Source organism: Hippoglossus stenolepis, chromosome 1 (genome assembly GCF_022539355.2).
Source record: "Hippoglossus stenolepis isolate QCI-W04-F060 chromosome 1, HSTE1.2, whole genome shotgun sequence".
Taxonomy (NCBI): domain Eukaryota; kingdom Metazoa; phylum Chordata; class Actinopteri; order Pleuronectiformes; family Pleuronectidae; genus Hippoglossus; species Hippoglossus stenolepis.
Window position 1 is genome coordinate 5,279,855 of NC_061483.1, and position 25,554 is coordinate 5,305,408.

At 41.8% G+C, this 25,554-nt stretch overlaps 1 protein-coding gene across 2 annotated transcripts in view; it reads left to right on the top strand.

The window, feature by feature from the left end:
• luzp2 (leucine zipper protein 2) overlaps positions 1-25,554 on the top strand; it is a 146,356-nt gene that overhangs the window by 61,896 nt on the left and 58,906 nt on the right. For both annotated transcript variants that reach the window (XM_035155762.2, XM_035155757.2), the window contains exons 2-5: positions 6,942-7,059; positions 12,645-12,715; positions 16,163-16,244; positions 21,060-21,122. In XM_035155762.2, coding sequence (XP_035011653.1) covers positions 6,942-7,059; positions 12,645-12,715; positions 16,163-16,244; positions 21,060-21,122 — 334 coding nt within the window. The remainder of the gene's footprint in view (positions 1-6,941; positions 7,060-12,644; positions 12,716-16,162; positions 16,245-21,059; positions 21,123-25,554) is intronic.

The following is a 25,554-nucleotide window of genomic DNA, read 5'->3' on the forward strand; positions in this document are numbered from 1 at the left end:
GTCTCTGTATGTCGGCGCCTGTGATGGACTGGCGACCCGTCCGGTGTGTACTCCTCCTCCCCCCAAAGTCAGCTGGGATTGGCTCCAGCCCGTCCCCTCAACCCTCCAAGGACACACGGTAGAGCTAATGGATGGATGGCCTGAAAGTTACTGTTTGGAATGAGTTTCCCGTAGACTTGGAAGTAATCGCCTGATGAATCCGGTTCCAATCGAATCCACGTTGTTCATGTCATATCTCAACGTATTCTCCTGAAGAAGTTCCTTTGATATCTCAGGAAAAGTTGAATTTAATACATCACATCGTACAGTTTTATCAGTTTGCAATCGTGATACTTTACTGTTAGCTAACTTTATGTTTTCCTAAAAAATAATGAGGCAACACAATGCTCCAAATTCAATCAGCTCCCGGTTGTAGCTCGAAGCTTCAACACATCCATCCTCACTCTTGTTTAATCTCAACTCATCCGCAAACAAACAACAGCAAATATTGAACTAGAAGAGTTGAATTATATCCATGTCAATACGTCTGATCATTGTGATTCCGCCTGTATAGGATTGTTGCAATAACTGATGGGAGATAAAGTTTTCTACGTGTTATATTTGGTGACAGGTGACAAAACAGGATGCAGGGGACAGCACATAACACCGAGGGGTAGGGATAAAGCTGCGAGGCATCCCAGCAGCACTTTGGGAGTAAACCTCAAGGAAAAAGTATTTATCTAAGAGACTGTCTTGTTGCCCTGAATTGACCCTGACAAGCAGAACTTATATATGTGTTACTAAAGAAGTTGTTACACATATTATCTCATGCCATTCAGCTTCTTTAAGGTTAAATAGATTGCTGCAGATGAAGCTTTAGTAGGTAGAGAAATTGCAAAAAACGAGGTGGGTGTTACAAAATACATAAAGTAAATTTAAAAGGGAAGCAAAGAAAGTGACGACTACAAGACACGTTTGACTAAAAGCTTGACGGACAATTCAATTTTCTTGGGGTTACAAAAAAGTTTGACATCCTCAAAGCACAAAGCTACAGAAGACAGAGCAGCAAGACGTCCCATCAGACTCCGGGTGGAAAGACACTTTCTTCATTTGCAAACAGACCTTCAGCCATTTAAAAGTGACAGATTCTTGGCTGTGTATTTATCCTGCTCATTAGATTATGTGTTTAGTCGACATGTGGAAAGAATGATGGATAGAGCTTGGATTCAGCTGGGGGGGGGGTGTTAAAAATAACAGGTCTGGTCGTGGATGGAGCCTCTGAAGACGCTGAGCCCAGGGGAACCCTTTCATTCGACCTTGTCTGATCCACCGACTGTCTCCTGCTATATGGTCTTTCCAAAAATAGCAGTGCGAGTTCATGCTGGGGAGCGGGAGACATTATTTTACTCAACCTGCTAAAGTACTGAAGCTCCTCTTCATCACTACACCGCTGCTGATTGCTAAGAAGGGGATCATTACTGTACATTTATTAAATTTGAATCTTCTCTACATATGTGGAGCCATATTTTTGTGATTGGCATCAATCAGACCAAACAGCACAGGCAGAGGAATGATCCCCCAGCTCCGTGTGCTCCTGCAACAGCAAATAAAAAGTATAACAACACAAGGAAAAGAGATGGATAAATAAATGAAGAAGCGGATGAAGGGTTAGCAGCTCAGAAAGTGTAATAGATGGTCCACAAGTGTTGAGATTGATGTGTGCAGGAGGATATTACTGTTATTGTAGAGTGTGAATCCGGAGGATACAGAGAAAAGATTGAACATGAACCAATGTTCCCTTTGAGCATTTTTAGGGGAACGTAACTCTGCCTTCGCTTTATTCTGCTCTCCTCTCTTCACCTTTGACTTGAACCTACTAATGCTGCAAGGCGGATTTTTACTGTTACCTTCGTCGATGAGGTTGTGTTTTCACCACCTCTCCATTTGTTTGCAAGCAAGATAACACAAAACCTACTCGAGGCTTTACCACGAAACTTGGAGGGAGGATGTATAAGATTCGTATCAGGGGCTTGATCAAGGATTTGTTTTTTCACTTCCTTTAACATTGCGAGATGAAGCGTTTTTTAAAAAAAATGTCCTTTCTCAGAGAGTAAAACACGGATCTTGATGAGAAAAAATTGTTTTAGGGGACTGATATTTAAGAGAGTGTGGAATTTGGTCGAGATTAAGTGCATTTAAGAGTGATTTCACGAGGAGACATTCTGTGTTGTGTCACATGTTGCGGGTTGTTTTAGTTTATTTTAGTTGATGTCAGATCAGATGGTGGCTGGAGGTGACACGTTGGTGTTGGCACAAAAGCAAAAGCTCCCTCACAGTGCTATGACTCATTAGCACCCACGGATTTATCAGTTGGCTCATAGTGTCGCAGCAATAATGTGTGTTTTTCTTTGTCTTTGTGTGTTAACCTTCGGTGTATTTTCTCAATTCAAATTCTCCATATGTTGTTGTGTTTGTGTTTTCTTTTTACTTTGTAAAGTTTACGGTTCAACTGCAAAATATCAAGCTCAACTTACTTTTCTTTGTAATTGAGGCTTGATGACGACATCTTAGGAATAAGCAATAATTATCAATTGCGTACATCAGCCAATATGTTGATATTGGACATTTTTGCTCAGGCTGTAATTTAAACTCCAAGACTATGATTGAATCATCATCATCTTCATCATCTAATCTATGTCATAAGACTGTATTTTGTGCTTTTAGATCACGTCTCTGTTAAACAGTTCAATAGAGGCTCCATTTTTTCTCCAGAAAAGCAGAATGTACTTTGTTCCTGCACCTTGGCTCTGACAGTGTTTACAGGCCAGCCCTTGTCAGCAGCGGACCATGAGCTCCTGCAGCTCTCTCTCCGTGAGGCCGGATGCCACAGCCTTGGCTTCCTTTATTGAGCCGTTGTGTGGATGTTGACTGTTTAGTGTGGCGGCGTTTCCTTTATCCTCAGCGGTTCTATTTCACTCCGCAGGGTCAGTCTCATATAACTCAAGAGAGACCCGCTCCGACTCCAAGGGTAAAGAAATATTTGTCCTTTATAATCTGATCCAATAAAAGATCCCTCCTCCTCCTCAGTCGTGGGAGTTTGATGAGTTTCATAAAAGACAAAAACAGGGTTGGAGTTATTTCAAAGTGCAGATGTCTGAAATGAAAGATTTCATTATCTCACCACCACGTGCCTGGTGGTGCCATTTGTGATCGGGAGCTGTTTTTTTCGTTCTGCGTGGTCGTCGTCATCGCTCTTCTGTGCCGTAAAAAAGGGGGATCTTTGTTCGGGAGGAGGCTGATGGAACGCTGCGGCCTTAAGGGGGGGGGCTTGGTACAATTATGCAGCTGTTACCGTTTGCTTGTTGTTATGAGCAATGTGTCGGGGATTGGGTCGGAGAATAGAATCCAGAATGCATCCCAGAACCTTGTGATATACATGTTTCTGTGTCAGCGGGCTCCGAATTATGTGCCTTATTCATTGCGCACACACCCAAGGGCCTATTCCACTGGGTAATGAATAACGTGGCAGACAGGGAGGAATCTCTCGCCCCATCTTTCCCTGTTGCATGAACCTGCAATAAATTTCCCGCCAATGCCATATGGTGGCAAGTCATGTGTGGAATTCAGCGTGCCATGTTATTTATTTATTTCCCAGGTGTTGCTTTTCTATTAGTGATTTATGTGTTATTGTGTATGATCTGCTGCTGGGATCTATGACATGGGGGGGTGCAAGGGTTTTTTTGGAAGGTGGCCCAGGCTGAAACGAAGCCACGGATTCAGAGTAATGTGGCAGCGCTCGGCTCCGTCCGTGAGCGTTGGGGTTTTTCTATCGTTCCTTTGCAAGTGAGGAATGGTCGATGAGATTCGGTTAAAAATGAGCGATTCATACAAAAGGGGGAGCTGAGTGAATGTAAGCAGGTATTTACCAGGGAATTATTCAGCTATATCAAGTGCATATGCTTTGCTTGAAGCTGTTTTGAGTTTGCGATCACGTAAGGAAGCAGAGGAGATAATCACTTGGTTGTAGAGAAACTAAAAAGTAATGATGTGTCAGAGTTGTTGTTTACGTGAAGAACCGAGTCCGAGACACGTTCATCACAACAGGAAACCAACCGGAACATTCAGAGGAGGGGTGGAGCCTGGTTAGAGCAGCGGGAGGCTTGAATAAATGATGCTGAAATTCTGCTGCAGAAATTGCAGTGTTTTCGTTAACAGCTCCTTAATCGTGTTATCTCTCCAAGTGGACGTCTTAGATATCTGTATTCTTCCAGACTCCGACATTTGCCTTCTCACCTGCAGTTCTCCCAGAAAATTTTGGGAAAATATCCAGAATTCTGTGCATGTCTGAGACATTAGATTTGATTTTTATGAACATGTCTCCCCTGATGAAAAAAAAGATTTAATTTGCAGTCATTTCCCTTCATCCATTATCCACCTGTGACAACTTAACCAGGATTAACATTTTTATGGTTTTGTTTTTGCCGAGCAGCATTCGAATCCTGAACCCCGTTGTCAAGGTCAAAGCCCTGTGTTTTATTAGCACATAAAAAATGATGTCTGGTTTGTCTTGATCATATTATAATATTATAATTAAGTCTGTCGTACAACAAGTTTTTTCTCCATTCACTGTTAAAAGTATGGATCCTAAAGGACAAATGCACGAACATATTTTTCTTCATATTTTGAAGAAAGTGGACGTCTTGCTGCTCTGTCTTCTTTAGCTTTGTGCTTTGAGGGAGTCAAACTTTTTTTAACCTCAAGAAAATTGAATTGTCCGTCAAGCTTTTAGTCAAACGTGTCTTGTAGTCGTCACTTTCATTGCTTCCCTTTTAAATTTACTTTATGTATTTTGTAACACCCACCTCGATTTTTGCAATTTCTCTACCTACTAAAGCTTCATCTGCAGCAATATATTTAACCTTAAAGAAGCTGAATGGCATGAGATAATATGTGTAACAACTTATTTAGTAACACATATATAAGTTCTGCTTGTCAGGGTCAATTCAGGGCAACAAGACAGTCTCTTAGATAAATACTTTTTCCTTGAGGTTTACTCCCAAAGTGCTGCTGGGATGCCTCGCAGCTTTATCCCTACCCCTCGGTGTTATGTGCTGTCCCCTGCATCCTGTTTTGTCACCTGTCACCGAATACAACACGTAGAAAACTTTATCTCCCATCAGTTATTGCAACAATCCTATACAGGCGGAATCACAATGATCAGATGTATTGACGTTGATATAATTCAACTCTTCTAGCTCAATATTTGCCGTTGTTTGTTTGCGGATGAGTTGAGATTAAACAAGAGTGAGGATGGATGTGTTGAAGCTTCGAGCTACAAGCGGGAGCTGATTGAATTTGGAGCATTGTGTTGCCTCATTATTTTTTAGGAAAACATAAAGTTAGCTAACAGTAAAGTATCACGATTGCAAACTGATAAAACTGTACGATGTGATGTATTAAATTCAACTTTTAGGAGAATACGTTGAGATATGACATGAACAACGTGGATTTGATTGGAACCGGATTCATCAGGCGATTACTTCCAAGTCTGGGGAACATATTTTTACCCATCTATCTGTTACTTGTTTGAGTTTAACCTTCAATTTAAATCTACTAAACCCTGTCCAAGCTATTATATTCAAGTTAATTATCATATAATGGTGTGAAGAGGGAAACTGGTTTATTCTTTGTGCCGCTGGGTGTTGATGATACCAGATCAGTTTTCTACTACGCCGGCTAAGTTGTGCAGCGCTGGTCAAAGTAAACTGGGGCGAGTGAGGATCAGAGAGTGAAGCAGGGCCACTTTACTCCCTGACCTCAATTTCTCTCCTGATAAAAAGCAATAACTACCTTAAATAAGCTGATTCTATTTCTATAATTAAGATTACATTATGGCACTTGGCATTTTTGTCTTTGCGTCTCCAACTGCCTGCTATCTGCAGACGGAGTGGAGTGGATGGGCTCTTTTGTGGGACCGCTGTTATAAAGAATTACAATTAGAAAACTCGAGGGCTCATCAAAGTAATCAAATTTATGGGCTTTAGGGGGAATTTAGGGCCTCTGGGTTCTTTTATTAGCAGGGTAACAGCATTCAGACTCGATTCCAAACACCTCCCAGAGGGACGGCCGCCGTCCTTGAGTCGGTAAACAAGGATGTTAGATTCAATGAAAAATAGATTTTTCAATTTTTATTTTCCAGATTTGTGTCAGGCACTGAAAGGGAAAACATTTAGAGTCATAACTCTAAATCTGTCAATTAAGAGAGAGATCAGGCTGTTAAAAAAAGAAGCAGCCAAAGGCCAAATGTGTCAGGTCATTCAACTCCTGAGCCCCCCCCCCGTGCTCCTTCACGTCGGGCGCACCAGGTCCCTTTACACTCGCCTTTTTCTTTTTTACCCAGATCATCTTTGTAACCAGTTCTTACTCAATTGGGATTAAACTGTGATATTTTTAATAAAAAAAAGAAAATCTTAATTATGACTGCAGATCGTGCTGTGTAGTAATATCTTCCTCTACTGGAAGCTCGGTACAAAGTGACAGGAATTCCACTGCAGTGCAATTCCCTTAGAGCTCAGTTTAGCAAAGAGAAAAACAGGATTTGACAAATGTGCCCTGCGGAATTTTTCCTTAATAATTGGATGGACTTCATTAATATTTAAATGGAAATACAGGGGCATACCTCTGGTCATGAGATCTATCTCTGCACAACGAGCCTTCGCTGAATTGGTTGATTGAGAGGGGTCTGCCGTTTTTTTTTTTTCTTACTTCTTTTATTCATCCGGAGACTGTGCAGGGTAGATATTAGTTTTCACCCCTATTGCTCTTCCCTTTAGCTTTAACGACGGTGCTTTTAATCCGCTTTAGAACACCTCTCTCTCCCACGGGTGCCAATAAAGAGTGAATTCCCTCAGCCGGTGGCAGACGTTTAATAGTGAAATCTCTCTCTGCCATTCTCTCCACAGACAAAGCTATGACGGGCTGGAGAAGAAGCTAAAGGAAGTATTCAGTGAACGCAGCAGCATCTTGCACCAGCTCTCCAAGACATCAAAAGAGCTGGACAGCATAAAAGGCAACATCAAGGTTTGAATTTTTACTGTTTCTCTTTGAAAGATGCAGAGACGATCCAGGGTCGTCTCTGCTGAGTTCTGGGCCAAAGGTAATTTCCCAGCCTCTGCTCCATCTGATGACTGGCAAAGCCACGACTCTTATCATTTATTTTTCAATCAGTCTGCTGTGTAGCAACTCGCTGTTGTTAAATATTAATGTGCAAATGTTTTGTTTTTCAATTTAGTTAGGCCCACCCATTGTTGCGCCTGTGATGTGTTACTGGAAATGCAGCTGCTGAATAAGCAAAGCGCGGTTTGGAATGCATATCAATTCGTTAGTACGTAAGCATATTTTTTTATCATCAATGAAAAAGGCAATTACAAAGAGGTTTAGTGAAGCAGAGAGAAGAAAGATAAATTAGGTGAAGTTGACAGGACTATCAGTTCAGACATTTAAACACTGCTGCATCAAAATCTCAACGTAAGCATTGTCAATACTCTGCATTAAAGGTTCAGTGTGTAGAATGTAGTGACATCTAGTGGTGATGTGTCATGTTGCAGCTGAACACCCCTCACCTCACCCTCCCCTTCCAGACATGAAAGTGAACATGTGGTCGCAAAAGTTGTCATAAAAACACAAGAGGTGTTAAGTTTGTCCGGTGTAGAGAGGACCCGGTCCCGATGTAAATGTCTTTCACATACCAAGGACACAGCAGGACATTGTCTGAGTAAGACGCATTCACAACAACAGTGTTCAGGCGAGGGGTGGAGCCTGGGTACAGCAGTAGGAGGCAGGACATGACTTATTCTACTGCAGACGCCCTTATCACCAAAAGCTCTCAAACCTCATTGTCTTTTAAGTTGACATCTTCTTTGTCATCCTTTACATGTTTTTCATCCATCATGTGTGAGGAAACGTCATCAACGCACCAACTCGCTCCCGGTGAATCTCCGGAGAATATCCTGCTGTTTTCTGACATGGCCTCACTCGGACATTCTCTGGAGTTTTTACCGCGGGGGCCGACAGGAAAACTGACTCAGACATTTGCATTCTCACATTCAGCCCCTCTGAATCATTTCCGAAGATTGCATAGAGCAAGAATAGACACTCAGGTTGAGGAGTGGGAATAAAATAAAGATTTTTCCATCTATTTCAAGTCGGTGAACCATCAAACAAATTTCGAAGCTGCTATTTTTATGTAAAACAGAAAACTGCACAGTGTTGCTTTAAGAGAATTTGTGGAAAGAGGAAAATCCAAGCCCCTCTGGCCACGATGGCTTGAAAGCTAAAAGTCTCTTGTTCCTCTGTCAACGCCCAACATCACAGCCGGCTGTTCAAAAAGCATGTTGTCAACAATTACTGGCAAAGCGAGCCACCTCACTAGACTGGGTAGAGTTGCTCAAAGACATGCGAGGATTCATTACAACCTGGGTTTTGCTTTTGTTGTTTCAGCCCGTTCTATCATTTATGATAAAAAATGGAACTCGGCAAAGTAATTATGGAGTAAAGACAAAATGGCACATCAATGACAACAAGTCGTTAAACAGCCACACAAGGATTAAGCAAACCTCCGGGTTAGTTAAACGTGTTTGAGAAGAAAACAGACCAGATGCTGGAGCCTGTTGTAAACATCTGTCGTAGCTTCTTGGTTCAACTTATGATGCATAGTTTCTGAGCACTTTACAGTTTACCTGCAATGAAGGGAGTTGGCGCCATTAGGGGTCTCCGCCTGCTTCCTGTTTTTACTGCTGCGCTGTCAGCTCGTTTACGACCAGTTAGAAGCTCTGACCGCGATGGTTTCTCGCCCCTTTGGGTCCGTTTGGATTCATTTCACCTCGGAGAAAAGAACGTTATTACAACCGGAGGTCTGAGCTGCAGAAATGAAGCTGTAATAAAGGCTTTTCTTGTATCTCTCGTTAATTAATGGCACACATTTATTCTGAAATCATGTCACGATCTAATTAAAGCGGAATGCAAACAAATCTGTGGCTCTCATGAGATGCCGATCTACGATTAACTCTTTTTTTAAATGATAAAAATGCAACATATTGAAATTTAAAGGCCCAAACTCGACTCTACGTGCATGTTGGTGTGGAGTAAAAAAAAAATCTTGTCCTCATTAAATCTGGCCTGAAAACAATACAGCGGGGGTGATTTTGCATGAAGTAAGAATGGGTGAATGACAATGAGGATGATTATCTGGCTGCACAGGACGGTATCTGTCGCTCCTGCCAATCACTGGTCTCGGACATTTGATCAAGTAATGTCCCTTTTAATTCCGTAGATAATATCATCCTGCGAGCATTTCAACAAACACAATTATCTCAGCAGGAGATCCAGCACATCACTTCCCACCAGTCAGGTTAGATCAGCTTCATTACGGCTCCTGGCAATGCCACGAAACGAGCAGAAACTCAATTATACATTCAGATATATCTTAATCATTTAGTATTTTTCTGTTGCATTAGTGCACACAACAGTGATCTCGCAAAAAACACGTCTCCCTCGTGGACATTTAGACCTCGGATGCAAGATGCCCTGTGTTTCTGTGCAGCTGCGGCCTGAGTGACGGTTTCCTCTTTACAGCGCGTTGATGCGTTTTGGCTTCAGACGTCCGATAGTAAAATTGTCCGAAAGTAATCAGTAATCACACAAACGATGTGCACACTGTTTGTGCGTTTGTGTGCGCTTGAGAGAGACGTCCCACGTGTCTGGAGAAAGCTCATGTCGTCTGGCCACCATCACCCCCGGGGCGGACTTTGATGTCTATTCACTCCAGGCTAGTGAGGTTGGCATCTGTCTTCGCCCTGGGCCCCGCGCCAGTGCACTGTGCCGGCCAGAGGCAGGGCTGGGTTGGGAGAAGTGAGCCCAATCTATTCTTCGGGGGGAAGGAAACATCATCTCCATAAAAATCATCAACCTTTTAAAGGCGAATGGAGTCAACAGGGAGACGCGTTGGGTATTTCTGGAAAGATTTGACGGAGCAAGTGTTTATAGTTTTAATGAGTTGCCCTGTAGGTGCAGGTCAGCAACACTAATAATTAAACTTAGTGCAGTGGGGAATTTATTCCTGGCAGTGGCTCCTGGGTGAGATCTCGCAAAGCAAGAACAGGACGCTCGTTTCCCTGCACCCAACTGAGGCCATCGGTGACTGTTTGGATCTTATTTTTAAAAAATAACCACGAGATAAGTGCACAAGTAGCTTAAAAGTAGCTGCTTTGTTGTTTATATTCAATATAACCAGAGGGGATTTATACATGATGCATGATTACACAGTACTTCCCTGTATAGTACTTATTATTTTTGAATGAAAGCAGTAGTATAATTATATTATTGTGAAGGACGCTGATTTTGTGTTATACACTGAACATTTCCTTCTTTTACTTTTTAATATAAAATGTAGGATCTGTAATTTAGCCCCATATTCACTTCAAAAGATGTTTTATCCTTTATATGTAGATTTATAACTACAGAGGCTTTTTACGGCTCATTTTACAATCTGCCAGGTTTGGTGTGAAAATAAATTATTTTACTTTATGGCACTACGTTATTCAGGTTGTGGAGAATAAAGTCACACAAAAATTTGTAGAATCACCAAACTGGACTTAAAACTCCACCACCTTTTGTTTTTGGATACGTGAATATACTTATTTCAAACACTAAATCATGACTTAAACATACAAAAGTACGTCTCACACAAGCGTATTAAGAGATAATACGATTGTGAAGCGACGACACAACTACAAAAGCTGCTACACGACTGCAAACAAAACAACTGCAATATCCACGACCCAACAGAAATATATACAACACAACCACAATATCCATGACACAACCGCAAATGCCACAACACTGCAAAAGCTGCAACCCGACTTAAAAAGCTACACAAAGAAACCAAACCAAAACGAATGTAGGCGAAAATGAAACGAGCAAAGTCCAAATCTGTTGTCGCTCACTTCTGTTGTGATTGTGTTTCCATTGTGTGGCTTTTGTAGTTGTGGTGTCAGTTCTGCATTGTGTTGTCACTTTACTATACTTCCCGGGCCTCAGCACAAAAGGGAACCAAATAAAACCGTGTTGATCAGTGGTAGATAATAACCAGCTCTCTGGTATCTCTTTGAATTGTGATCCATCCTGTCTACAATTGACAGATTGTGTATTTTTTACTTTTCTGGCATCCAAACATTAAACTGAAAGTGCATCCAACCCCTAAACTTTTTTTTTGTGTGAGTAAGCCCGTTTTCAGATGACAAAACAAGGCTCGTAAAAGTTTGTGGTCTGAGCTTTTATCACCCTTTGTTTATGAATAGTAGACAGAGGGAGGAGGAGGAGACGAGCGGCCATTAGACTCGGGCTCTGTGGCAGATAAACCACGGAATTCGAGGGGATATCACCAAAGAGACAATGCAGGCACTGGTGTCATTTCACTAATATCACACCACCAAGCTGTTTATTGTTCCAGCAGCACTGTGTCGACTCAGCTTCGGCTTATCTGAGGTTAATAGACGTTCTCTATTATCAAGGGCAGACGCTTGGCTCCTTTCCTTCTTCCTCCTCCTCAACATAAATGTGCATGAAGTGAAATCAGAGGCTGGGGAGGAGGAGAAATATCTCCAGGTGACAGGAGGAACCGGGCTTTATGGAAATGTGGTGCTAACTACCACAGATATCACCTTCAAGCACAATTTTTAAGAGAAGCTCTCTCTCTCCCTGCGCGTCCACATTTTCCGTCTGGGAATTTCTGTTCAGCTCCTGACAAATAAAGAAAAATATCTTGGAGGACTTGTCGGGCAATCAGAGACCTGACTAATCCATAATTACCCATCAGGCAGGTGCTCAGGAGCCAGTGGAGCCCAAACTGTTTCCTCGTTAGGGGTTTTAGAAAAAGGTTCATCAACAGAAAGTTTTAGTTTATATAAGATGTTTTGGGCTTCATCAACTTTTCACATCAGCTGCATCATTTCACACTCACTTCAATTATTTTTTGGTGCTTTACATTGAGTTGTGCTTATCCAATGATATTCTCCGGAAGGGGCTGTGTGTGTGAACGCAAATGTCAGAGTAAGAGCATCCGGACTTTCTGCTGAGTTTCTCCGGAGAGTCTCCCCAGTAAAGAGTCTGCAGGATATCAGAGGGAGCCGATGTGAGAACACAGCAGGAGGTCCTCCGCAGGCGAGTGGGGGTGTAGATGACGAAACAACAGCAAAATGTCTCAGGCTGAATAAGTGGAGAGCCGCACACGAGGAAGACACCGACGAAGATGTCAAGAGAGCTTTTTGGTGATGAGGGCAGATGCATGTGTCGATATGTTGTAAAGGAAAACGTGTGATTTCTGCTGTGGAATCAATATGTTGCATCTTTCCTCCGCCTGCTGCTCCGCCCCTCACCTGAATCCTCCAGGGATTTCTGTGTTGATGTGAACACGGAGAATCTGGCTGTGTTGTTCATGGGTGAGAGGCCACCGGACGTCATTCTGCGGACTTTCTCGGGAGTTCATGAATCATAAATAACTCTCAAGACTCTTATTGTTTAAAGTGATTTACAACCTTGAAAACCTGAGTCCTCCTGTCTGTATTTGGTGCTTAAAGAAAAACCGAGCGTCTTCTGTTCTCTTTCAGTCGCTGAAAAATGATGAGTCAGTGGCCAAGACGGACGTGCAGAGGATCCTGGAGCTCAGCCACAAACAGAGGTGAGGCATCATGAGTGACTCGGACGTGAGTTACCAACCGAACCGATGGTGAAATGTCAGAAAGATGGAGGTTGAGGCCTGTCGCCCTTTCTTCCATCAACTCGTTTAAGTGTTTTTTGTTTGAGCCTCCACATTTTAAAGCCACTGAAAACTTCCTCAAAGCCAAAGTGTTTCTTGAATTTAGTTTGGAATGGGGCCGATCCAGATATGTGAGAGTCAAGGTGGTGTTACATGACTCGGAGGTGGAGCTCGTCACGGCTTCGACGGCCATGAAACATTCCTGGTTCACTCCGACGCACAGAGATGTAAAGAAACATTGAATCACCGAGCACCGAGTTCGCTCATTTACACTGAAGACAGTTAAAGACTATGTGGAAGAGAAGAAACAGAAAAATCTCAGATATGAAATAACCTCAACTGTTCTGCCTTTGACAGAGAATAGTGTGTCTGCACCGGATCACACAGCAGGACGCCGATTGACAGAAGAAGCTTTCAGGGCATTTAAATAATAGGTTCATTCTCTATTATTGATGCTGGTTGTTCTGAAGGTGTCGCCCACTTTGTTTATATATGACATTACACGCTGAAGCAGGTGAATAATACACACATCAGTCAGACATCCTCACTGTGTGTTAAAAATGAAGTGCCTGTCTTTGCTTTGTGTTTTAAAATAAGCATTTGCACGTCGCTTTTTCGTCTTTTTGCAAGCGAGCCGGAGAAGTGTTTACCTAAAGAGCTTCACCGCCGTCTGACTAATGCTGTGTGTAATGAGACTGTTGATGATTAGGAGTCATTTGTGGCCCCTGCGCTTTCTGAAATGTCAGCGGGAATGAAGTCAACCCTCCTGTGGGCAGCATCCTGATAGCCAATCAATAGCCTATCACTGGCCCATGGCATCTCTGACATGTCATCAAGCTAGAAAAACCATAAAGCAGCAGTTTGGCTCGATGTTGCCGACATAGCACTTGTGAGCGCCCCCAGAGTGTTATTAATCCACCGCTGGAGTTCCATATCTGCCAGGTGTGATTACAAGCTGCCTCCATCACGGCAGATGCAGACAGGTGATTCATTGCAAGTCATTTATTTTTGACGTCTCTTAACGGCCGTTTGATTGTTTTTTTTTTCTGTAAATAAGTTTTGCCACAGAAATGTTTCCCAGCAGAGCAGGTGCAGCAGACGGTAGGAAACTGGGAGATCTCAAAAGTTTCCAAACTGAATTCAGCTGTGATGTAATTGTGCTGTCAACCTGTTTGTCTCCCGCTCGCCGCTCTGCGCCTTCAAGGGACGTCAGGCTTACATTTACTGTCCCAGTTTTTCTGGCAGCTCGGGCAGTGATGTTAAATTCAGAGTTTTAAACACAGCGGCGTGAAAATCTCAAAGTAATCGTTGTCAATACTTTGCATTAAGCAACACTATGTAAATAGTACTTAATGGAGCTCTGACTGAAAAATCTGAAACACAACTGAACAGTGGATGTTTCCCACGATCCTTAAACAAATCCCAACAAACTACTGTTGAGAATTTTATGAGAATTAAAAGTTTCCTCACTGAATATTGGAGATAGACGCTTCTATAGACTTCTCAGTCTTTTTTGCGCTGATCTGCAGCTGAAAAGTAAAAAAGAAAAATGAATTCAGCTGTGATTTAACGTGCTGTCAACCTGTTTGTCTTACGCTCGCCGCTCTGTGCCTTCAAGGGACGTCAATCTCACATGTGCTGTCCCACTTTTTGGCAGCTCGGGCAGTTATGATCTTGTTTATACAAAAAGTCTTGGATGCAGGAGATGGGAATTTAAATGAAATGCCAAAGCAGCGGCGGCGGTGGTGGTGGTTGGCCGGTTCACTGTGAAGAAAAAACGTTCGCTGGGCTGAACTTCTGCCAAGAGACAAAGGCCACTGGCATTTAAAATCATGCAGAAGAGAATCGGCCTGTTGAGCAGCGGGATTCTTTCCACCTAAACACTCAGAGTCACAGCCACGTCTCGTTCTCTCACGCTTTCAGCCCAGCTCGCAAACAGTGAACACTCTGTTGTCTCTGATTTACTGTGCTGCCTTGTGACGTGATTTCTACAAGTGTTTTTTTTTTTTTTTTAAACCACTGACCCACATCAGTTGCCCACTTGATTTATAATTCAGTGTGCGTTGCTGTTATGTGTTCACAGGGGCATCAAACAGCACAGAATACCCATCGCATCTTAATTTATTAACACATTATGTTAAACAAATAATGAATGCGGCACCAGTCTTCATACAGCATGAATAAAATCTATGTTGAGTGCTCCGAGTGCTCATAGGCCACTGGATGATGCTACATAATAAATAGCACGTACTGTGATCTTCCCATTGACCTAGAACAAAGACGCGCTTTTCATTTATGATGCTGTAAGTATCCGTGGATCTTAAGAAAAACTGGCAGCACCTGAACCTTTACAATTCAAACACTGTAACAAAAACACCAATGAATGTGAAATTGTTTCTGGGATTATGGAAAAACAAATGCATGTAACAACTGTTTTGAAAGCACAGACGAAAACGTTCATGCCAAATCAATTAGTTTAAATGTGTGAACGTGTAAATGAGGCTTGAACAATTCAACAAAAGCAGTTTACAGCAGATTTGGCCGTCAGTTTAACAACAAATACCTCCGTGAACCACTAATTGTGCAGTTAATGATGTGCTAATGCTGTTGACAACAACGACTAGAGTGGAAAGTTTAATATTATTGTCAAATTTATGCTTTTTGTTTCTGAAACTTGACATCAGCATTTATACAATATTTTTTTTAATTGTATAACGATCTTTATGCCTTAAAACTATAATTTGAAGGCTCAAAATTGCTGTAGGAGACTAAAAGGAGTTGAGCAGTGAGGACGATTTTGTGGTCCTCACTTCTTGAGTCAAGAATAAGAAAACATTGGGTCCATTAAATCCTGAGAAGCCGTCAGGAACAACTAGAAGTTCATCTTCAGATTAAGGAGCCCAGAAATTATCCTGATTGCTTCCAAGTCTGTTTCAGGATGTCGGTGATCCATTTTGAAATGCTACCAATACTGAGACCACATTTTAAAAAGAAAGAAAAACCTTTGTGGGATCCAATTGATCCCAAACATCTGAAACATGAACCTCTTCTAAAAACGTGAATGACTTCAGAGTCATTGTGTGTGTGTGTGATTGACACAATGATAATTGTTGCACGTTTATTTTAAATGCGGGACAATTGTGGATATAAAAACACAGAGTCTTTGTGTAAACAATTAAAAACGATAACCAAATGTCTTTTTCCACAGAAGTTAAAAGTCTGGAAACTGTTTTTTCTCAGTTCTGGTCCTGATGTGCAAAATGTCTCTGGACATGTTTAAGGAAGCTGCTCTGTGGCAGAGCGGTGGAGACCTCAGAGAGCGTGAGGAGGATGTGCTAACAGACTGTTTCTTACCCCCTCACTTGACAGAGAGGAGATGAAGTCCCTCCAGGCAGCCTTGCAGAAGCAGCTGGATGAGGCAAATGAGAGAGCAGAGAAGCAGCAGGCCACGGTAAGACAGCGCCGACCTGACCATCAGCATCCGGTCTCCTCTAACCAGCCCCGTCACCTGTCACACAGGGCCCTCGGTGATCCGCGCTCGTTACGCGGCAGCCGCCTCTCTCGCCCCCTCTCTCGCTCCCTCTCTCGCCCCCTCGCCTCGACACCTAATTGAAACTCTCAGAAATACGGACCGAAGGATTTGTCTCCTCCCAACCTCCGCGTAAATTTGACTAAAATTGGACAAAGCCATTATAACCCCAGAACATGTACTTATCTATTATGTATGTATCCGTCTCTCCATCTACAATATATCTACATGTCCATCTATCCCCCTGTGATGCCCAATAAACTGTCACTTTGCTTCTAATTAAATTTATCACAGGTATCTTGAACAATCTGGACAATTCAATTTCAGCTAATCACTTACCTCGGAAAATAGTGAAAAATGTCGAGCACCATTTCCCAGAGCCCGTGGTTACATCATGAAAATTGCAAATTTAGTTTGACCAATAGAGCAAAAGACAAATATGTTACGTTTGTCATCAACATATAAAGATAAAGAAAAAGCTGCAAATCGGTTTTAAACTTTCAAACTGAGTGTTTCTACAGTTTCAACAAATCCAACAGTGTGAAACGTCTTTTTCTTCCTGGCAGGTCGCATCGCGTCACTGTCAAGAGCGACATTCCCCCGACTGAGCTGTCATTCACATCATATCAATAATTTATCCTTATACATTATACATGTTTAAACCAGTACCTGGATTAAGAAGCTCAATTTGGTGTGTTGAGATTAAGTAGTTTAAAACTGTTATATCAATATGTTAGAGGGTGTTTAACAGTTGAATTAAATAACATGAATAAAACAGTTGAATCTGATTTGTTTTGGCAGACACAGCCGATATTTTAAGGTGAAAACTGTAAAAGCAGAATCCCTCGTCCTTGTGTAGATTCTATATTTTCGTCATCAAATTATATTTGTATAGCCCATATTCACAAATCACAACCAGGTGTGACATCCTCTGCCCTTAACCCTCAGCATCATCATTACAAATATTGTATTGTCCTACATTTGTGTCTTCATAATATTCAGAGACTTCACCTCATGTTCTGTCACCAAACCCCTAAATGACACATCACCATGACGCCCGTCTCGCTGCCCTGACGGCTGCACCGGCACAGGAAGGATTCTGGGATTTTCAATGCACGCTAATGAAAAGCTTGTCCTGGCTTCTCATGCACAGTCGGGAGGTTTTGACTGTGACATTATGATCGACAATCACAGTCGTCTGCGCTCGGCGAGATAAACAATAGTTCGGTAACATCTCAAGTGACATTCGTGCCATTTTCCTCCGACCAGTGACAAATCCCAGTCGCTGTTTTTTTTTTTTTACGATTTGAGTTTGACATTTATGTTCTGTTAGATGGAATTTGTAACAACCGCCGAGCTCCGAGATTAAAAAGACCACGTCGGCGTCATGCAAATGCCACAGTCGTTCAACAGAGCAGTGAAACGCTGTATCTGCCTTCCAATCTGTGTCCGCTCACCGTTCAGTGGGAGAACAAGGCTTGTAAAAAGAAAAAATATCCACTGAGAATCAACATGAGGAACGTTAGAGGCACCTCGCTCGCGAAAATGAAAATGTTTACCGCAGCTTCTGACGTGCAGAGATCATCAAAAGCACGGATGGAGGAGAAGATGGAAAAGTAGAAATAGGATAAGTGTTGAGCAGTGGAAGTCCAACCAACAGGACTCTGCATCAGGAAGGTGTTCTGGTGTGAGAGGGTTTTTTACTGATTTCTGCAGAAAATACATATTAAAATTAAGAAAGATTAAGATTAAGAAAATTCAATTCAACAGTATTCAACTAGAGCAAGTGAATAGTGTGGCTTTACAGATGTTAATGTCATCGGGCAGTTGGACTAAAAAGCTCCACAATAGATTATTATCTTATATTTGGTGCATACACACATGTTCCGCTCTTACTTGACCAAATGCAAAAAGATTATTCCCATTAGCCTCAGCTGCTCTTTGTGTTTAGTGTTTAGTGCTACCAGGCTAACATGATGAATGAAGATGTGAACGGGGTAAACGTTACCTGCTAACATGTTAGCATACTGATGTTAGCATATACAGAGGTCGCTGCATGACTGCAGAGAATTGTGTTGTTTGATAACGTTTCAAATATTTGATCACTTATTAAAACTGTTAATCTTTTTTTCCATTGACCAATTCATTTATAAATTATTTAATCAATTAACAAGTATTTTCATGAATAAATTAGACCATATTTATATTTCAGGAGGAAATTGTCATAACTACATCCTGCCACAATTAAGCTAATTTCATGTTCTCTATATTTTATGTAATATATATATATTTTTTATTATAATACTTATATAAATCACAATTAAATCAACAATTTTAACTTTCCAAACTGCTGAACTGCAAACGTAAAGAAGCTGTTACAATATTTACCCTCTATTTGACTTATTTTTACAAAAAAAAAACTACAAGCTGCACCGAGATGTGTTTGCTATTTTCTATTTTCTCCAACCGTTCCCTGTGGCAGTGGTGGTGGTGGTGACTGAAACATGAACCTTGATGCTATCATGCTCCGCTCGGGGCTGTGAGTCCACTGGTGGAGCTCAGCGTTCTGCTCCCTGGGGTCCACTCCCGGTATGAGGTCACCAGCCCCATGAATCCCCCCCTCTTGTCCCCTTGACTCACTGGATGACCTCTGTTAAGGACACACAACAAAAAGAGAGAACGATATATCTTGGGTCTATCTTCCTCTCACACACACAGATGGATTTCTTTCTTTAAGACATATACGGCAGCTCTCGGCAGCAGCTTGACGTCTGCAGTTGCTGTTTGAACCTCTGTCTGGCTGCCGAACACAAGATACGGGTCTGCACCGGCGAGCCACGCTGAGCTCATGATGAAAGGGACGTGATAAACAAAGATAAAACTGTGACATGATAAACATACGGGCCCCAGAATCCGACACGCATTGGAAAAAATAGGCAGCTACTCCCTGCAGGAACAAACGAGGTGTTTGTTCCTGCGGGGGGAGAATCGGGGAACATTTCTGGACACCCTGTTAAGATAAACGAACTCTGTAGGACACGAGAGAAATGCAATGTGGGACAGAGGTTTTTAAAAAGTCTTTACGGCTTGATGGGTGGTCGACTAAAAAACAGAGTTTAAAAATTTCACTACAGCGAGGGGCCTCTGTGCCTCGGTCGCTTTATGAGGAGCGATGTTCATTTATAGAAGGAGCCTGGATATACTGCCTCAATGTAAACTTACCAACACTGGTCGTACGGCTTAGATTAAAGACGATAAATCAAAGACAAACACTGTTTTTTGCTACTCGACGTACAATCAAAAACATGTAGTGCATATACAACACATGCATGTTTTATAATTTACCATCTTAGGTAATGACAGTAATGAACAAATGAGTTAATGCTGCACCAGGATGTTCTTTCTTTCTGTTTTTTAAAGCTTTTTATGTTTTTTTTTTATAATTTTCTCCGGGGCTGTGTAGCTACAGTGACTGAACATGACCTTTGATGTTATCGTGCCCCGTCTGGGGATGTGAGTCAACCGGTGCCGTCTAGTTTACAGTTCCCTCGGGTGCACTCACTCCAAAGTCGGGATGAAAAAATGTGACTTTGAATTTCACCCCTCCAGAGCAAAAATGTTAGAATAAAAAGGGATTTATTTCCTCTGTCAGTTTATGAATCATTTGCTGATGTAAATACCCTAAAAATGTTAAATGAAGATGAAAAAACAGTTTACTCATGTTCATGTAATGTGAAGGTAAATGTTTGTAAATTTAAAGATTTAATTGTTCGGTGCTAATAGGCTTGGAGCTCCAGTGATTAAATCATTTAATGCATTACATGATTTAAAGATTAACATTGTTACATGAAAACCACAATTTTGAATGCTAAGAATTGAGATCACGATTCTCACTCATTCTCAGCTCTCTTTCCATTTCACTCTTTCACTGCCATTTTTCTACGGCTCTGCATCATGTGGGGAAACGCTGCGTTGCCATTGGTTGAGGGAGAAAGGAAAGATTTGCCTTTGCCTCCTGTTCACTTCCTTTCTGAGCGAATAAAACACTGGCTTCCTGTGGCCAAGTAATTCCGCAGCGTGGCTTTGCGTGGAATTATACTTTGAAGAACTTTGACCTGCAACGTCACACAGCTTCAACCGACAGCAACACTATTTGTGTGGTTGTGTCATTAGCTGTAGTTTTCAGAGTCAACCAGGATGGAGGAGACGCTGGTGCTACCTGTGTCGACCCAACCGATTAACTGCTCCACAAAGGAGAGGCAGCGGATCACAGAACTGATTCCCGTGCGCGCATCACATTTTGCCTGCACCTGCTTATGTGTGTCCGTGTCCTTACGGGGGGGCTTTGGGTTCTTTTGGAGGAAAGTACGAGCGCTTGTTTTGATGCAGCTGATGTCCCTCATTAAAATGCAGCAGAGTTGTCCTCAGTTAGAAATCACACATCGGTGTGAATCAAGATTTTAATACGATTAATCGTGCAGCCCTAATTGTTAGTTTTTTCATTCCCCCCCTTCTTGTCCTTTACCACTGGACGACGGTGAATCAGATACCGGCGCTGCCTTCTGATAATTGTCATAATTGCCTTCATTCAATGCATTTAATTTCACGTACACTGCTTAAATAGGCAAACTCAACGTCCATAACCGTCATTAAATATGTTCAGTGAATGGAAAATAACACAGTGAGGCTGTGGATTTACTCTCATCTTCTTTCTTTTTTGTCCTTTTCTGTCTTCAGATTAAATTTCTCAAAGTGGAGATGGAGAAAAAAACCAAAATCATCAAGGATCTACAGCAAGAGGTGAGTCACCGAAGTAGCGTTGAGTCAACACGCGGCACTTAAAACAAAAAAAACCTCTGGTCGACCTCGTTACTTCTCTGTTTAGGCTTTCAGGACCTGTATGTTACCTTAAAGGAAGAATTTTACTCTAATTTACCGTCTTTCTCTGCCTTTTCCTTTTCATATAGTGATTTTTTGGGGGGGGCGGGTCTTGTTGCCCTCAATCAAAGCCGGACATTCGCTGGCATGAATGTGTTTTCCGAGCACTTTGTGATCACTCTGTGTCTTTGAGCTTGATCGTGATCACGGCTGCTGCCTTGAGAACTCGTCTTTCTTTCAATGCTTCTTCCGTTTCTCGACTGTTGAACATCAGCGCGAAATAGTTCGTCTGAAAAAAATTCCTCTTTGATGCCGAGGAGCTGACACCGAAATCTGACATTTACCGCTGACGCCTCAGACAGCTTGGGAAAAAAATGTGTGTGCCGGCAAATGCCATTGTAGCTACGCTGACAACATGTGACACCACATTATCTGCCGTTTGGATCGTTATCTGCAGGAATGAAAAAAAAACTAAAACACAGCAACAGCCAACCAACAGCTCATTAAATGTAACGTGCAGTCAGTGTCTCCGCGGCAGCTGCCTGTAAGTCATTTAAAGTTGGAGGTTTTCATTGTTAACTTTGGTTTGTGTGCTGTCGGCTGCGTAACATGAAGAAGGAGGAAAGGAAACGTCAAAACAAAAGTTCCACAGACCAACATTGTGACAAATGAAATGAAATCACGTGTCGGCCACTTTGTTAATTTCACTGGATTTTATAGTTATTGAAAAATCCTTTGATTAATCATATATCTAAATATGAGACTAGTTTTTAAACCAGTTTTCAACCCTCAGATTTATTGACTCCATCTCATATTATATGCAAATACACTTTTCTGCAGATTTTCACTGCTTCAGCTTTCTAGATGATTAAATTGACATCTGGTACCTTAATGGCATCACAAAAGTTACTCAATTAGCTATAAACTTATTTTTCATCACCATTAATGGCTTTTATAAACTTTTCTACAAGAACACTCGACTGTTTGTGTATTTTGCAAATATTCATTGCAGTATAAAAAGGGATTTTCAAACAGCAGGCTCGTGAGGCTCTGTAATGTCACACCATGGTCACAGCCGATGCTTGTTTTTGCTGCTCTGAACTGCAGGCGGGCTTTTTAATTACATCACAAGATCATGAAAAATGATGATGAAGAGATAGTGATGCTCACCAGGCTGTATTGCTCACCACTGCAGTGAGAAAACAGGTTTTTCGCCAGATGTTCAAGTCAATTTGAGGCCAATTATGACTAAACTCTGCTCTGTTAACTGGATCAAGTGCTTCAAATGAAGAACCGAACAATGACACGATGACATCAAGTGCCTGAGATCACGCTGTTTATAGAAGGAACCTGCCTGAATCTAGTTTCCAGTGGATTTATCAGACATGTGCAAAGGTTTTCAAATTAAAGTGTGGATGCTTTCAAAACCGATAAAGCATCAGAGAGGCTTGCACGTGCACCGTATGAACTCCAATCAGGGAACCATAACTGTTTTGTATTGTAACACTGGCGTTTCATAATGACATAATATGAAATGGCTGTATGACCATTGTCCACCTTTATGAGCTTTAGGCCATGTGTCCTGTAGGATGCAGAGACACCTCAAAAAATACATTTTTGAATTATGCACGACGTCCTTGTCTAACTTCTCTGTGACTTATTCATGAAGGGGAATAATCATCTGATCAATACAACTACTAACCCCATTGCAATATGTATCAATGAACTTATACATAGAGCAGCACAAAGACAAAACAATTATCATATCCTTATTTTGGTGGGACCACCCTTTAGATTGCAAGCAGCACCTGTTCCCCTGGTCACATGTTGTGCAGTCTGGTTGTTCCCAAGCATTTTGAAGAATGTGCTGTGGATTTTGTGTTGCTCGGCGTCTTCGGTTTCGTCATGTGATCCCACGCTGACTCCATGATGCTGGGATGACAGCGTCATGGAGGCAGGACCATCTGCTGCAGGACTCCTTGCTGTTCACATAAAAAATATTACAAGTAGGTCAACTTTGTGTTGTGAATAATTCTCACAACATGTTCTCAGCTAAGACGTATTTATCCTCAGCTCTCTCAAGTCGCCATAACCAGGGGATTAAATTAAACCCAAGGTCAACACATCTATAATGTAATTGTCTAATGACAGTTGCTGAACTTCTTATTAAGTGGTTAATTTACAGACAATCACTTAATTGAAACTACAATAAATGGAGTTGATTTTACAACCAAACTAACTTTAGAAAGAACGGTACCTCCCTGATTTGAACTTGCACCTGAACAGATCCTCACCCATGTTCTCAATTTGCTGCTGTAGCCATGGTAATCACAGTTAATTCTCCAGTGAACCCAGGTGGTAGTGCCTTGTCATGACACTAATGGGTTTCATCGTGGAATGAAAAATGAATACAGGATAATAAAAGTAGATCAACCTTTAAATAGTCTTGTTGATTAATGCATTTATAAGGTAATATCTCAGGTAGCAGTTAAATTTGAATGAATTTCTCCATTTAATATTCATGATACAGATTAATCCTTTGAGGGGAGTTGTTCGTAGTACAGGCAATTAAGAGTCTTAACCTAAGCTGCATGTCTGTGGATGGTGGGATGAATCCGGAGAAAACTCCAACAGGCGCAGGGAGAACATAGAAACGTCTACAGCGACCAGCAGCTTCGAGCCTGGAACCTTTTCACCGTGAAGCTCCACCGTGCCGCCCCGGAATAAATGTCTGTTAATGTTACATATTGAATTTGTCCCAGCATGCTCAACTCCGCTCGGGGTAATCAGAGGTAAATGTAGAAAGCCCTCAACCATCAATCAAGGGATTTGCACAGCAGCAGGTTGTACATGTTGGCGATACTGCGCAGCGGATTGGTTTAACTGACTAAATGACCCATAAAGAAGGCCATGATTTGGCTTTGTAATGAACAATTAGGGATTAAGGATTCCTTTAATGCAACGTCTTGATTTGGAAGTGGTACAAGTGCGGAGATGCTGACAAGGAGGCGTGGAAAGGATCTGTGCGCTAATGTTTGTCACAGCCTCCTGCTAAACCGCATCTCCATATATCATCTGTACACAATAATCTTTCCAAATGAAAAGGTTGAAATGCCTTGCAAATGCTATCGTTCAACAAATGAAGCCACGGTCTGCGTTACACGAATAGTCCATTGTTGACATTTTGAGATTTGTCTCCGTCTCTTCCAGCTCTATGTGGGGGAAGTGTCCTCTCTAGATTCGAGGGCGCTCGTAATCACATACAGTCGGGGTCAGCTGTGGTCAATAAGAAGTCTGGGAGCTCCTCTGACGTCTGTGCCGCTCTGACATTTAAGTCGTGGCTACATGCAGGGAAATCATGAGGAACATTTCTCCCCATCTAATACACTTGTGTGAGTTGCAGAAATGCTCTCGTGTGCAGAAACCCAAAGGTCAAAAGAGCTCAAGCATTATCTTTTTACTAGCTCAGAGTTCTGTCTCCTCTGTTTTACTGTAAAACTCTCAACTACATCCGAGAGGCTGTTTCACTTTTAACTGACCCGCGGGAAGCTCCAGGTATTTAACCTCTTTGGGTCGCTGCTTATCTCGAGAGTCATTATGTTAAACATGGAGGTAGTTGACCTTCCAGCCAACTAGTGGGTCCGCTGAGTCCAGGTGTGAATGACCCTATCGATGCCTCGTGGGCCATTAAGGTCGTCAACCTGAACTTCCGACCACTGCAGAAGCTTCTTAAAACGTCTTTTAAAAAGAGAAAGTCCAGTTGCCTTCGTTCACATTTACACTCGACACTCAAAAAATGACCCAGGTCCCGAATAAACATAAACCAAGTAATCAGGAGGTGATGAGTAATCCAAAGAAGCAAGAGGAGGGGGCTATGTGCATGTGTGAGAGTACACGTAGGAAATGTCTCTTTTTGCCCGGTCATGTTCAAGATTAAGAGCAGCTCTTACGAACTCTCTAATGAGAAACTGAATATTCACGAGTTAACATCAATACACTCTTTATATGTTGCCTGGATTTTACGGTCCTGTAGAAAGTGCATTGAGCTGAACTGAGAACTGCTTCTAAAAGTTGTCGGCCCGCATTTATATCAGTGAGGGTGTAATAAATATTTACGCCCTCTTAATATAAGATTAAAACAAGTTTAATTAACACCTTTTTACAACAGTATCAACTACACTCAGTAGAGTGTAAACCATAAGTTCAACAAGTTGCACTCATTAAGATTCATTAATTATTCCCTGGAACTTCTTGAAAATATATATCTTATGAATATTGTCCGGATTTGGACTTTTTAATTTTAAATGTCCAATCTTTTCACCTGGAAGTTTCGTGGAAATCAGTTTTTTTTTGC